At 43.8% G+C, this 13,609-nt stretch overlaps 1 protein-coding gene across 6 annotated transcripts in view; it reads right to left on the bottom strand.

Annotated features, from left to right (window-relative positions):
* LOC133500475 (cytochrome b5 reductase 4) overlaps positions 1-13,609 on the bottom strand; it is a 97,853-nt gene that overhangs the window by 31,195 nt on the left and 53,049 nt on the right. For all 6 annotated transcript variants that reach the window (XM_061819160.1, XM_061819163.1, XM_061819166.1 and 3 more), the window contains one exon: positions 4,350-4,493. In XM_061819160.1, the coding sequence (XP_061675144.1) occupies positions 4,350-4,493 (144 nt within the window). The remainder of the gene's footprint in view (positions 1-4,349; positions 4,494-13,609) is intronic.

Below are 13,609 nucleotides of genomic sequence, written 5' to 3'. Positions count from 1 at the left end.
ATGGTGACATGCCCTGTGATTGCATTGCCCTTGCCCTTCTGTTTACTGATACATTTTGCGTGATATTACTTTTTTTAGAAATATTTTGCTGTTTTTGAGTTGTCTAGTACTGTCCTGCAGGTTTAAAGCTTACGGTGTTCTCAATCATGAGACTATGCACTTGTTAAGAGGTATGTTTGGATGATTAGAGAGGGTTTTATGTTTTCTTGAAGTGTTGCTTTTGGGATTTTCGTGTTTGTTTTTTTTTATCTATTTCATAGATCAAGAGAGGGAATGAAGACTATTTTACTTTTATAGCACTTTCATTATTTGCTTAAATATTACTTTATACATTTAATCAACAGATAAAGGTGTGTCCATTTGCTAACCAGACAAGGATGTGCTGTGGAGCGCGGTGGGTGTCCTTGATCTTTGTACGCAGAAAAACGGCTGCTGGCATCCTCCTCTCCCAGGCAATGCCGTGGAGATGAACGACACCAGATAAGGAGTGGAAAGTTTCTATCCTGGCCAAAGACCAGACTCCGGCGGGGCAGCCACTTTTACCATGGACCCATACATATAAAAACCTTGTGTTACCCGGCACCTCTTGTCTTCTTCTTCTTGGGCTATCCTGCCAGGAGACAGACATCTTGTGTGTGGCAGATACCTAAATAAGACCCAGACGTCTGTATTGCACATTCCTTTGTAATAAATCTATTCACTCATCTAATCATTGGTCATCTCTTCCTCGATCAGCGAACACGCGTAGGGTCCAAACTTGCAAATCCCTACAGCATGTATGTGAATTGGGCCATTGGATGGAACAACTTGTCACCCCTCACTCATAGAATCACATTGCAAAATGCCACAAACTGAATAGCTGTATGTCATAATTGCAATTTGACTTGAATTTTTTTTTGCATGCAACGCATAATATCTGCCACACCAGACTACATCGGCGGTGCAAAATTGCGCACGCGCGCAGTTTAGATGGAACATAGGCTGACGATTTTTTTTTTTTTTTGGCACGCCGTCCCGCGATCGACCGACACATTGAGCACCCCTGCACTAGAGAGTCTGTCCATAAAAGCTATGAACAGAATTGGTGATGAAGTGCAAATTTTCCGGAGTCCAACTTTCTGCCTGCAATGCGGCCAAACTAACGGTCGTATAGGGACAAAACAGCCCAGACCAAGGGGTTCGGTACCAATCACTCCCGAAACACCTATCATGGTTGAATGCCTTTTCCAAGTCCAGAAAAAAAAAAAAAAAAAAAAAAAATGTTGACTGTTTGGGCAAATTCCCATGCACGCTCGAGGATCCTTCTGATGGTATAGAGCTGACCCACTGTACCACAGCCAGGATGAAAACCACATGGCTCCTTCTGAATCTGAAATTTGACTTCCCATTGGACCTTCTTCTTCCAGCTCTTCCGAAGGGATCCCGAGGCGTTCCTAAGCCATATGAGAGTCATAGTCTCTCCAGCGTGTCCTGGGTCATCCTCGGGGTCTCTTTCCGGTGGGACATGCCTGGAACACCTCACCGGGGAGGTGTCCAGGAGGCATCCGAATCAGAGACCCGAGTCTCCTCTCAATGTGCGGAGGAGCAACAGCTCAACACTTAGCCCCTGCCGGATGACTGAGCTTCTTACCCTATCGCTAAGGGACAGCCCAGACACCCTGCGGAGGAAACTGATATAGGCCGCTTGTATCCAGGATCTGGTTTTTCGGTCACGACCCACAGGTTGTGCTGATAGGTGAGGGTAGGAACGCAGATTGACTGGTAAATTCAGAGCTTCGCCTTCCGACTTGAATCCCTTTTTAATACAATACTAGAAAGAGTACCACAGATGCATTATTTGCCTTGAGGATGCTAGTGGAAAAGTACAGAGAAGGTCAGAGGGAGCTACATTGTGTCTTTGTGGATCTAGAGAAAGCCTATGACAGAGTACCAAGAGAGGAACTGTGGTACTTCATGCGTAAGTCTGGTGTGGCAGAGAAGTATGTTAAAATAGTACAGGACATGTATGATGGCAGCAGAACAATGGTGAGGTGTGCCTTTGGTGTGATAGAAGAATTTAAGGTGTACGTGGGACTGCATCAGGGATCAGCTCTGACCCCCTTCCTGTTTGCAGTGGTCATGGATAGGCTAACAGATGAGGTTAGACTGGAATCCCCTTGGACCATGATGTTCACAAATGATATTGTGATATGCAATGAAAGCAGGGAGAATGCAGAGGAACAATTAGAAAGATGGAAACATGAACTGGAAAGGAGAGGAATGAAGATTAGCCGAAGTAAAACAGAATATAGGTGAGTGAATGAGAAAGGTGCAGAGGGAAGAGTGAGGCTACAGGGAGAAGAGATAGCGAGGGTGGAGGACTTCAAATATTTAGGGTCAACAATCCAGAGCAATGGTGAGTGTGGTAAGGAAATGAAGAAACGGGTTCAAGCAGGTTGGAACAGCTGGCGGAAGGTGTCTGGTGTGTTATGTGACAGAAGAGTCTCTGCTAGGATGAAGGGTAAAGTTTACAAAACAGTGGTGAGGCCGGCCATGATTTACGGATTAGAGACGGTGGCACTGAAGAAACAACAGGAAGCAGAACTGGAGGTAGCAGAAATAAAGATATTGAAGTTCTTGCTCGCAGTGAGCAGGTTGGATAGGATTAGAAATGAGCTCATTAGAGGGACAGCCAAAGTTGGATGTTTTGGAGACAAGATTCGAGAGAACAGACTTCAATGGTTTGGACAGGTTCAGAGGCGAGAGAGTGAGTATATTGGTGGAAGGGTGCTGAGGATGGAGCTGCCAGGCAAAAGAGTTGGGGTTAGAGAGGAAGATGCAGAAGATAGGCTAAGATGGCGAAAGATGACACGCTGTGGCGACCCCTAATGATATATATATATATAAAATGTATCAAAACCCGCACTGAGATCCAACAAGACCAGAATTGACAGCTTTCGTGAGTCAATGTTGAACTTAATATCATTTAGCACTTGGATAAGAGCTGATTCTCTCCTATGATGAGTTTAGCAACCTGATAGCAACTTCTCAAAAAGTCAACTTGCGTTCCAGACATTGCTGAGTTGATTTAAAAAGTTTTTTGACAATGTTGGCTATGAAAAGGAGGGCCTATAGCGTGCTTACAAAGGAGCATGGAAGAAGTAGTCATACTAATCTATTTTTGGTGGTCCAATGTTAGGTTTCTCCAATTTCAAATGGGTGCCTTTGATCAATAAAGCCCTACTGATGATGATCACGTGAATGAGAGAAGCTTGGGCGAAGTTCACTCTATAAACTTTTTTTTATGTGACTAACAGCATTGATACTGTATGTTTACAGTCAGGTCGATAAATTTTGGAACATGGAGGTTTTAAGGTTTTAAATCCCCACCATAATAGGTTTGAAATGAAATGAACATGACATGCCTCACTGCAAGCTTTCATCTTTAATTTGAGGGTACTTACATCCAAATCACAAAGTGTGCAGGAGTTTTAACGGTGTATATGTCTCCCACTTTTTAGGGTCTAGCAAGCCAGTGCCACGTGTCCTCGGGTGAATAAAATTTTCTGTGGAAATCATACACCACAGTCATGAACATTATGATTTCCAGCAAGTGTACTATGTTGCATGAGGACATATGTAACAATGAGTGACAAGCATTTTATGCTTTCACATAATCACTTGTATGGTACTTGGAGAAAACTTGTTGTGGTAACTAGCAGACCGGCCGAGATACCGTCGCTGTCGACCAAGTACAGGTATTAGGAAGGCTGAGTTGGATACCGGGGCAACCCTCGCTACCAAGCAGCAGGGGATAGAAAAACAGAGGCAGGAGTATCATAATTCTACTGTTTCTCCTGGGTCTTTATCTTTTCTCTTTCCAACCCAAGACCTCTGGTACATGCCCCACTGCAATATGATTGGCTGCTGCCTTGGTAGAAGGGCATGACGCAGATGATTTGTGCATGCTGCCATCTTTGCTACGTTCCTGCTTTGCACTCGAACACACACACACTGCTTCACCTCATCGGTAAAAGAGGGAGGGAGGAAAAACTTGCACACATAGAACACACTGAACCATTTGGTTGGTTTTCAAGAAATATTCCACACCTACCTTTTACACATAAAATCTCAGTAACGACATAGCGATGCTGACTGTTAGTTAACTTTGATGTATGTTTCAACCCCAAAACCTCACACAAGCAAATGTAATTGGTTAAAACCAAGATGAGCGTGAATATAATCACATCAAACCTCAATAGATTTTATATTCTTAGTTTGTTGGATTAAAAAAAAAAAATCCAAAAAAATTAATACTTTTGTGTAAATTTATAAATTACTCTAATGTTTGTGAAATGGAAAAGACTTACCAATGTATAGGCTGTTGAGATGTTGAGTCAGTACTCCATCAGAATAAACCTTGATCATAAAGTAGAGGTTTGTTTTTTCTTGAGGATTGGGCCCAACTGAAAGACTCTGGTCAATTGGGGTGTACGGTCGCACGACCTCTAAGTCTGGGAAAAAAAGCAGACAAATTGAATCTTGAAATTGTATTTAAAAAAAAAAAAAAAACAATTGGCTCTTTTGCTGTTCATCCTTCTCTGTAAGACCAGATATTAATGTTAAGACGTTTTAATCAACAATATTCCTTTCCTGATTAAGTAGATCCTCTAAGCCCATATCTGCAGTCATGCACATTTAATTTGATTCTTTATGCAAATCAATATTTGATTTATTCTATTTGATGTAAACTCATGGCTATCAAAAGAGAAAATAGCAGTCAACAAATGTTACATAACTTGCAGAGTGTGAGTTCATAAAATGAATATGGGATAAGTTCTTATGTTCAGAACAAATGCCAAAAATGTTCTGACAGTATAAATACTAAATGTTAATTTATAGAAGGTAATTAAAACTATGGTATACAGTGTTCCCCCGTTTAGCACAGGCGTTACATTTCCACAAATACCATCCATCCATCCATCCATCCATCCATCCATCCATCCATCCATCTTCAACCGCTTTTCTGGATGGAGGGGCGGGGGCAGTCCCCTTCCCCAACCACTTCACCCAGCTCTTCTGGTGGGATTCCAAGGTGATTCCAAGCCAGCTGAGAGACAGTCTATCCAGTGTCTCCTGAGATGTCCCCGGGGTCTCATTCCGGTGGGACGTGCCTGGAACACCTCACCAGGGAGGCATCCACATTGATGTCCCAGCCACGTCATCTGCTCCTCTCAATGGGGAGGAGCAGTGGTTCGACACTGAGCCCCTCCCGGATGACCAAGCTACTCACCCTATCTCTAAGGGAGAGCCCAGATACCCTGCGGAGGAAACTCATTTTGCCTGCTTGTATTTGGGATCCTGTTACTTCAGTCATGACCCACAACTCATGACCATAGGTGAGGGTAGGAACATAAATCAACTGGTAAATTGAGCACTTCGCCTTTCGACTTAGCTCCCTTTTCACGACAACGGACCGATACAAAGTCCGCATCACTGCCTACCCTGCACCAATCTGCCTGTTGATCTACAGCTCAATTCTTCACTGACTCATGACTCGTTGTGACTTGAAGTTATCCCGGTCAGGCTGTTCCTCATGTGATGTTGTTTTTACCAGCACAATGTGTAGACAGCTGGACATGGGTAACTGTCTTGTTTTGTCATGATTTTTCTCTTTGTCTTTCGCACTTCTATATAAACACAGAACTTTTAGTCTAATCTTTAGTTTAACAGGTGACAACTCATGAGACTTGTACCCTTTTCTCTCAAAGATTTGCCATTATTTTGTAATAACAATCCACAAAGACAAGATTGTCTCCTTGCTTATGGCGTCACAAAAAGATTTTGCCAAAACAGGAGCCAACTTACCACCAGGTGGTCATCAGCTGACAGCTCTGCCCCTTTCTTCACCCGAGTGTCCAAGACATGTGGCTGCAAGTCCAATGACACGACGACAAATTTAATCATCTAACTGTGACATAGGGTGTCCTGGTGCCAATGACATCTTTTATGCCTGAACATGGTGTACATTATGGACAATCCGTTATGCGGACAAAAGTCCAGTAACAGAACACCACTCGCGTTCTAATCAGGGGTCCGTTCTTCCCAATCACACCCTTCCAGGTCTCACTGTTATTGCCCACGTGAGCATTAAAGTCTCCCAGCAGAATGATGGAGTCCCCAGAGGGAGTGCTCTTTAGTACTCCCTCTAGGACTCCAAAAAGGGTCTAAACTGCTGTTTGTTGCATAGGCAAAAACAACAGTCAGAACCATGTCACCCCACTTGAAGGGGGAGGGAGGCTTCCCTCTCATCCACTGGAGTGAACCCCAACGTACAGGCCCCTTAGCCAGGGGGCAATAAGTAAATCCACACATGGTCAGCGCCTCTCACCATGGACAATTCCAGAGGAGAACAGTTTCGGTGGTAATTCTTGACCTCACAGACCAGCTCGGGCTCCTTTCCCTGCCAGAGAGATGACATTCCAAGTCCCTAGAACCAATTTCTGTCGCTGGGGATCGGATTGCCAAGGCCCCGCCTTTGGCCATCGGCCAGCTCACATTGCACCTGACCCCTATTACCTCTCTCAGAAGTGGTGAACCCCTCGGAAGGGGGACCCATGTTACCCTTTTGGGGTGTGCCTGGCTGAGCCCCATAGGTGCTCACTTTTGAGCCCCACCTCTAGGCTTGGCTCCAGAGGGGGGCCCAGTGACCCGCATCCAGGAGAAGGAAAGCTGAATCCATTTCTGTCTACCATCATGCGGGTCTTTTGTCCATGCTTTGTCTGGTCCCTCACCGAGAACCTGTTTCCCATGGGTGACTCTGCCAAGGGTGTGATGCCCCAGACAAGCATAGCATCTACAGGATCTCAATAAGCTCCTACTAAGTGCTCCCCAACCAAATTATGCTAATTTCAAAACTGATATCCTCCTTCATTTTAGCAAGTGGGAAGGAAAACCATGAAATTGAACTCACTGAGGGCTACTTGATGAGCTGCATTCGTAAGAAGGGCTACATAACCTGTTTGCGGCAAACTTCTAAAATAAAACTCCATATACTTGACAAATGCATACTTACTATTATACAACACTATTTAAACAATTTCATTGATAGATTAAAGTCTGAGTCAAAATTTAAAGCACAACTAATAATAATTTGTGACCGGTGCTATTTTTAGAACATGCCTCGCAGGTGCCTTAAGTGATCCTCGTGGGCAACCATGCCTCCGCAGGTACCGCGTTGGGTGACCCCTGACCTACTACAAATAGTAAAAAAAGAATGTTTTTAGGATGCGTGATGAACTTTACCAAGAATTCCAAACGATGAACGGAAACTTCCTTCAATACCCATGTTCGGTGGGTGTTGGGTTGGTGTTTATGGAGGGCCAAGCCAAGCAGCTGATACACTTTCCACAACAGAGAATGCAGTCAGAGACAGTGCCACAAGCTTGTACTATACAGGACTCAAAGCCCAACACTGAATGTCTAGCATCATCTGCTGCATGCACAGACCTTAAAATAACTCCTCGTGTCGCTTTAACCAAACGCAAGTCTCCGAACCCCTTCCTCATGACAAAATTGGATCACGCTCCAGCTCAACTGCTCAGTACACTCATGGGCCTGCCCATAGACATGCCGAGCAGCACAAACAACAGCTATCGCCACACATCAATGATAACCCTCCGCATGTTAACCCAACTGATGTCCCACCCCATTCTCATTGTTATGAGCCACAGCCTAAATATCCTCCTCATAAAACGCATATGACGGACTTTGCCAGGTTCCTAGCAAGGCGGAAATTCATTACAGCTGGCCTGATGCTGTTCAATGACAAGCCAGAGAGTGATAGAGCATGGCAAAAGTCCTTTTTGGGCACAACAAGCGGAGTAGACCCATCTTACTCTGAAGATATTGATCTTCTCAAGTGGCTTGGCAAAGAGTCCGCTTAGCATGCCAAACGCATCAGATTTGTCTACGTCTCACCTAGTAGAAGGCCTTAGGATGGTATTGAACAGATTGGATGAATGCTGAAGTTCAGCAGAGGCAATTGATAGAACTTTGTTCGAGAAACTGGACAGCTCTCCAAAAATAACCAACAAAGAGTATTCTAAGCTGAGGGATCTCACTGACCTGCTCATGGAGCTCGATGCAGCCAAGGCAGATGGACTGGTTTGGGCTTTCTCACCTGAATACAGCCAGGGGCATCACCTCTCTTGTACAATAACTACCAAATGGCCTACAGGAAAAACGGCCTTTTCATGGCTGAAATTACAAAATGACGCACCAGGTGACCTTCGCCCCTAGGTCTCTTTTAGTCAGCTTCATCTGTCTGCAAGGTAACAATAGAAATGACCCTATCTTAGTACTAACAAAGCATACAGACGAATTCAAAAGAAAAGCCTACTTGGAAGTTGGCCGATCAAAGGAAGGTGTCTGTCCACAAGACTGAGTGTGTCATGAAGGGTCAGTTTGGACCAAGACAGCAAGGTAAAAAGGAAGACCACCCTCACAAAAAATGTGCCTTCTTGATAAAAGGCCCCATTCACAACAAAGCAGGGTTCATACTCAGTCTGACCAAAAAAATTTAAGGGCTTTTTAGGGGCATTCTTAGGGACTGACACGAAAAATTTAGGGCCGACACGAAAAATTTAGGGCCATTGTGGGAAATCAAGAGAAAGGAAAAAAGACTCACCCATTGGTGCCATCAACTGTTCTTGGTTCATCAAATGTTCCTGTATCTCAGTACCTGTGACAGTGATCACCTGTCGCCTCTTGTGGTAGGACTCATTGATATGACCATTGCCAATGTCTTCACATAACAGTATACAGAAAAACAGATTCTAACTACAATTGCAACTATAATATAACAAATGTCTTCTACTGATGTCTGTTTCAGCACCCCTACTCTAGCTCCTTGAGCCTACCCAGTGCCTCCTCTCTGTTGCTGCAGAGGTGCCAAAGTGGCTCTCTTGTCCTTTGCTCTGCCTCTGAGTGCATTGGCCTCGGTAATAAACCTCAGATTCCTCTTTTCTTCTGCCTCCTCACACAGCCTGTCAGCCTTCTCAATAAGCGTTGATACGTCAGTCTCTATTCTGGCTTTTTTGGCTTTGAGGCAGTAGAGATGAAAAGTGGGCAGCGATGCCAAATGTAGCCAGGTACAAAGTCTTCCTTTCCCCACAGTGGTAGTTTTTAGCAATGTCACTGTCTGGGAACATGACTGCAAACACTTTCGAATTATTTTCACAAGATTTGTAACTCTAATGGCTGCAGATCACTTTTAAAGTCCACACGATCTCTGCCTTTAACGAGTCCGTCTTCGTGTATTGAACTACGTTTATAAAGCCTGACTTCTGGCTGGTTGAAGTCGATGGCTGGACAACTGTAGGTGCGCATTAGGGATCGCAACCAGTTACAAATAACCGGTTATAACCGGTTTTCGTCTTTTTAAAATCAAAACCGTAATCGGACTTTCGAAATCGTTTAAAATTTCCAATCATTTCTTCCGGTTCCGGTACTCCACATTGCGCTATTTTTTCAACATCATTTCCACTTTTTTCAAGTTTCGCTGTTAGAGTTAAGTTGGACTCAAAAGAACATTCAGTTAAATCAAAGAAACATCAAACATGGCATCGAGGAAACGCTCGGTAATCTTTCATGCCCTTTCTGAAAGTCCGAAAGAATGTCAACATTAAAACATTTTTACAAAAAAAATAAAAATTTAACTTACACAAGTGCGTTGTTGAAAGCCACATTCAACAAGCTTGTTTGTCAATATTGTATACAAACTACCCCATTACCGCGGAGTAAATTAACGATCGATGGTGTCGCGGCGGAGAAAAGGAGTCGGAGGCGGAGTGTCGGACACAGGAACAAAACTCGTTTTATTGGCAGACATCAAAACACTACTCGCATAATGGGGGGAACTCTGAACTCGTCACTCCGGAAGAGCAACAACAAAAACAGTCCGTGCGGAACCCCGCACCCCAACTCGAGGTCCCGTGGGTGAATTATGTAAACACAACCATGGTACCGGTTTTAAAACCGGTTAATCGTTTTTTCTGCTATAGCTGTTCGGTTAAAACCGGTTATGAAAGTAAGCCTTTTTTTGCGATCCCTAGTGCGCATGCACTGCTAGTACCACTGCCTGAAGTTGATGCTTCACTATCTTGATATTTTAGAAACAGATTCATACCAATGGAAGATGAGAGAGTCTTTGCCAAATCAGTGTGTCTCCTGCTTTTCCGGTGCGACTACAGTGCTTTGACGCCCATCTTTTCAAGCTGGTAACTCTGCTTGCACAGATAGCAGTAAAACATGTGCCAATCTTTTGGATCTCGACGAACCCAGCTCCCAAACTCCTTACTTTCAACCCAAGCTTCTTGAAAAATGCACTTCCCCGTGATACAAGTTGGATCGATGAAAGAACTACGCTACGTCGTAACGAAGACGAAGTAAAATGCCTACTCACGGAAACAAATAATGGAATATCGACAAGATGGCGACTAGTTGTCAACACGGTGACTTCCGTTGACAATTTCCGGCTGATTTGGACGTCAGACGGATCGCTATTTTTTTTTAAATAAAAGATTTATTTTTTAGGGAGAATTTTGGCGGTAGAGGTCCTCCCTTTGATTTTTTTTTTTTAATTTAAGGCCTTTTTAGGGGCTTGACCGGTTTTCGCGGATTTTAAGGACTTTTAGGAGCCCCTAAATGCACCTTCGAAAATTTAGGAGTTTTTAGGGCCGCGTGCGAACCCTGTATTAATGAAAAAAACGTCAGCCTATATGGGCCCATGTGTTTTTTCACCACAAAACATGATTTTGACGTATACAGCTTTTTGTAACTCCCGCCATGAAAATCCTCTCGAGGGATTTGTTTTCGAGAAGCAGGAAGTGACGTAAAGGACAGCGGCGCCCCAAGTGGACTCCTTTGTTTCCATTAGTTTTACCTCCGGGTAGGTAGCTCATTGTTCCTTCGTGTTAGCCAAAATGCCGGCTCATTGCATTGCTCGACATTGCTTGAACACTCGGGAAAATGGAATTACCCTTCATAAGTTTAAAAGAGACGTGGTTCGTTGTGAAAAATGGATTGCATGTGTGGAGAGGACAAGACCTTCGTGGGTTCCAAATCACGGGTAGGTGTGTATTCAGCTACTAAATAAAAAAATAATAGTTTGGTACGGACCACATAATTGGTCTCTCATAACGTAACAAAAGATCCACGTATGAAATATGTCGATGTGCGCGTCGGATGCCGTCGGGCTGTTGCGCGAACTGCGGCAAATCTGAAGAATCCAGCCGACGTCTCACTCAGCCTCTTGTACGCAGTAATGTGCCCCGGCTCGATAGTGTTCATCGCGTACTGCGGTGGCTGTTAACAACCATCTAAGAGCACCATGCCTCAGCTCCATTATATGCCACCTCGGCGCCGAAAATCAGCCACATCGGCTGAGGCGCCGCGTTCGGCGGTTACAGCTTCTGCGAAGGCTGCGCGTCGGGCTTTGCGGACGGGGGCAGCTCTGAATAACCCAGTAGAGAATGCGTCACTCAGCCGCGTGCAGTAAAGCGCCCCGGCTGACTGTGTTGTTCATCCAACTGCAGTGTTTAACACCTCCCTAAAGCAGTACAGCTCGACTCTGTCATAAGCCACACCGGCCGGCTGCGATGAGCAGCGATGGCTCATCTCCGCCGCGAAAGTGTATCGGACGGGATGCGGTTTGGCCGTTATCGCATATCATCTGAATATGGCTCGAAACAATAGTGTAATATTACCCCGGTAACTTTACTCGGTTGTGTGGTGTTGTCCTTTTCGAAAAGAGCTTTGGTGTCAGAGGGTCGTGTTCGTCTCCCACAGTTAGGGAGCACCGCGTGTTTTCATTGCCGAATGTCTGGGTGACGTCACTTACAGTGGATGCAGCCAATATGGCAACCACTTGAATATCGTAGAATGACACTTCTGCAACTTTGCGCATGGATGCCGCGCTCTCCGCTCACATTTATTTTTTCGTATGGACATTGAAGTGAATAATGTTATTTATTTAATAATGTATTTTTCATTACAATATCTATTTTAGAATGTTTATACGGATGACACTTGGGCTTTAAAGTGCCACTGACATTCCATATACAGTATACATTTGAAAATATGAAAACTACATATAATATGATTCACTTCAACATCTAAATGGAAAAAAAAATGAGTGGAGAGCATGTCATTTATGCACTAAGTTGTGGAAGTCTCACTCGACATTAGAGTGGCAGCCATATTGCCTGCAGCGTCATTTTCAGATGTTACACTGGGATAGTCGGCATTGAGAAGACGCTGTGCCACCTGCTATGGGAGATGAACAACTGATTTTCGGAATTTTCCGATGCCCTTTCTGACAAGGAAGCTCTTCTCGAAGAAGAGAACATCTCACAATCGAGTGACGTGACCGGGGCCATATTACTCTATCGTTTCAACCTATATTTAGATGATATGCGGATCACTTCTAACTAACAACAGATTCCCCGACAGACGGACGAGGGACCCCATGAAATATTCAAAATGACAGGCCTATAATTGTTTGATTTCCAAACTCTTTTACAAGTCTTGTGTATGTAGTGTCTTTAGGAGGAACAGTGGCGAACAACAACAATGCCGGTGGACAACAACCATGCCAGCCAGGGCACATGCCACATTTATCACCCCTGACTTACGTACTTAATGAAGTTATTATGACGTGTATCTTTTGTTATGTTCTGAAAGAAGGATCATGTTGTCGGATGCGGACGGAGCTTTTTATACATCCTGCTGTTATCAGACAAGTTGTTCTAGTTTGGTGACTATACGTCTCATTAGCTCGTGTTACACGCAAGTCTATGTACTTCTATTTTAGATTAGTGTTGTATTGTATTGTATTGTGTGTGTGTGATTAAATTGTCTTAAACGCAATACAAGTGCTTTGTTATATGTTAGCTCTTTGACCAAGGGGATTTATTTTAAATCCGCATGTAACGTGTGATAAACTGTGAGACAAATTAGTCCCTCACAACTACTATTATTTTTTTTTAAATAATTCTATACACACCTACCTGTCATTTACAACACACAAAGCTATCGTCCTTTGCACCTGTGCAATCCATTTTTCATGACGAATCAGGTGTTTTGGAAAAGTGTGAAGCGTGAATCCATCCTCCCATGTGTTCACGCAAAATCCAGCAATACGACAAACCGGCATTTTGGTTAACACGATGAAAAAAAAAAGTAATTTTTGCTGGTACAATAGGTATAAACCGATATAAACACTCGACCCCTCTACTGTTTAAAAAAAAAAAAACAAAGGTCATTTCCTGGTTCTTCAACAGAAATGGCTCAAGAGGATTTTCATGGCGGGAAATCCAAAAATCCATATACGACAAAATCATGATGTGGTGAAAAAATAGATGGGTCCATTCCGGCTGCCCTTTTTTTTTTTTTATTATTACGAACATACTTAAAAATCATGCTTTATGTGTCGGTAGCACTTTAAGCAAAATTTTGAAAGTAGGTTTATTTTTCTTAATTCCAAGAACCCTTTCCCGGGCCAGTCAAAGCGGGGCCGCAGGACGTAAAAAGTCTGTCTTGGAGGATGCAGTGACAAGGCACAAAAAGT

Source organism: Syngnathoides biaculeatus, chromosome 5 (genome assembly GCF_019802595.1).
Source record: "Syngnathoides biaculeatus isolate LvHL_M chromosome 5, ASM1980259v1, whole genome shotgun sequence".
In the NCBI taxonomy this organism is placed as follows: Eukaryota; Metazoa; Chordata; class Actinopteri; order Syngnathiformes; family Syngnathidae; genus Syngnathoides; species Syngnathoides biaculeatus.
Note: the sequence above shows the minus strand (reverse complement) of the source record. Positions and strands in the feature narration are given on the sequence as shown.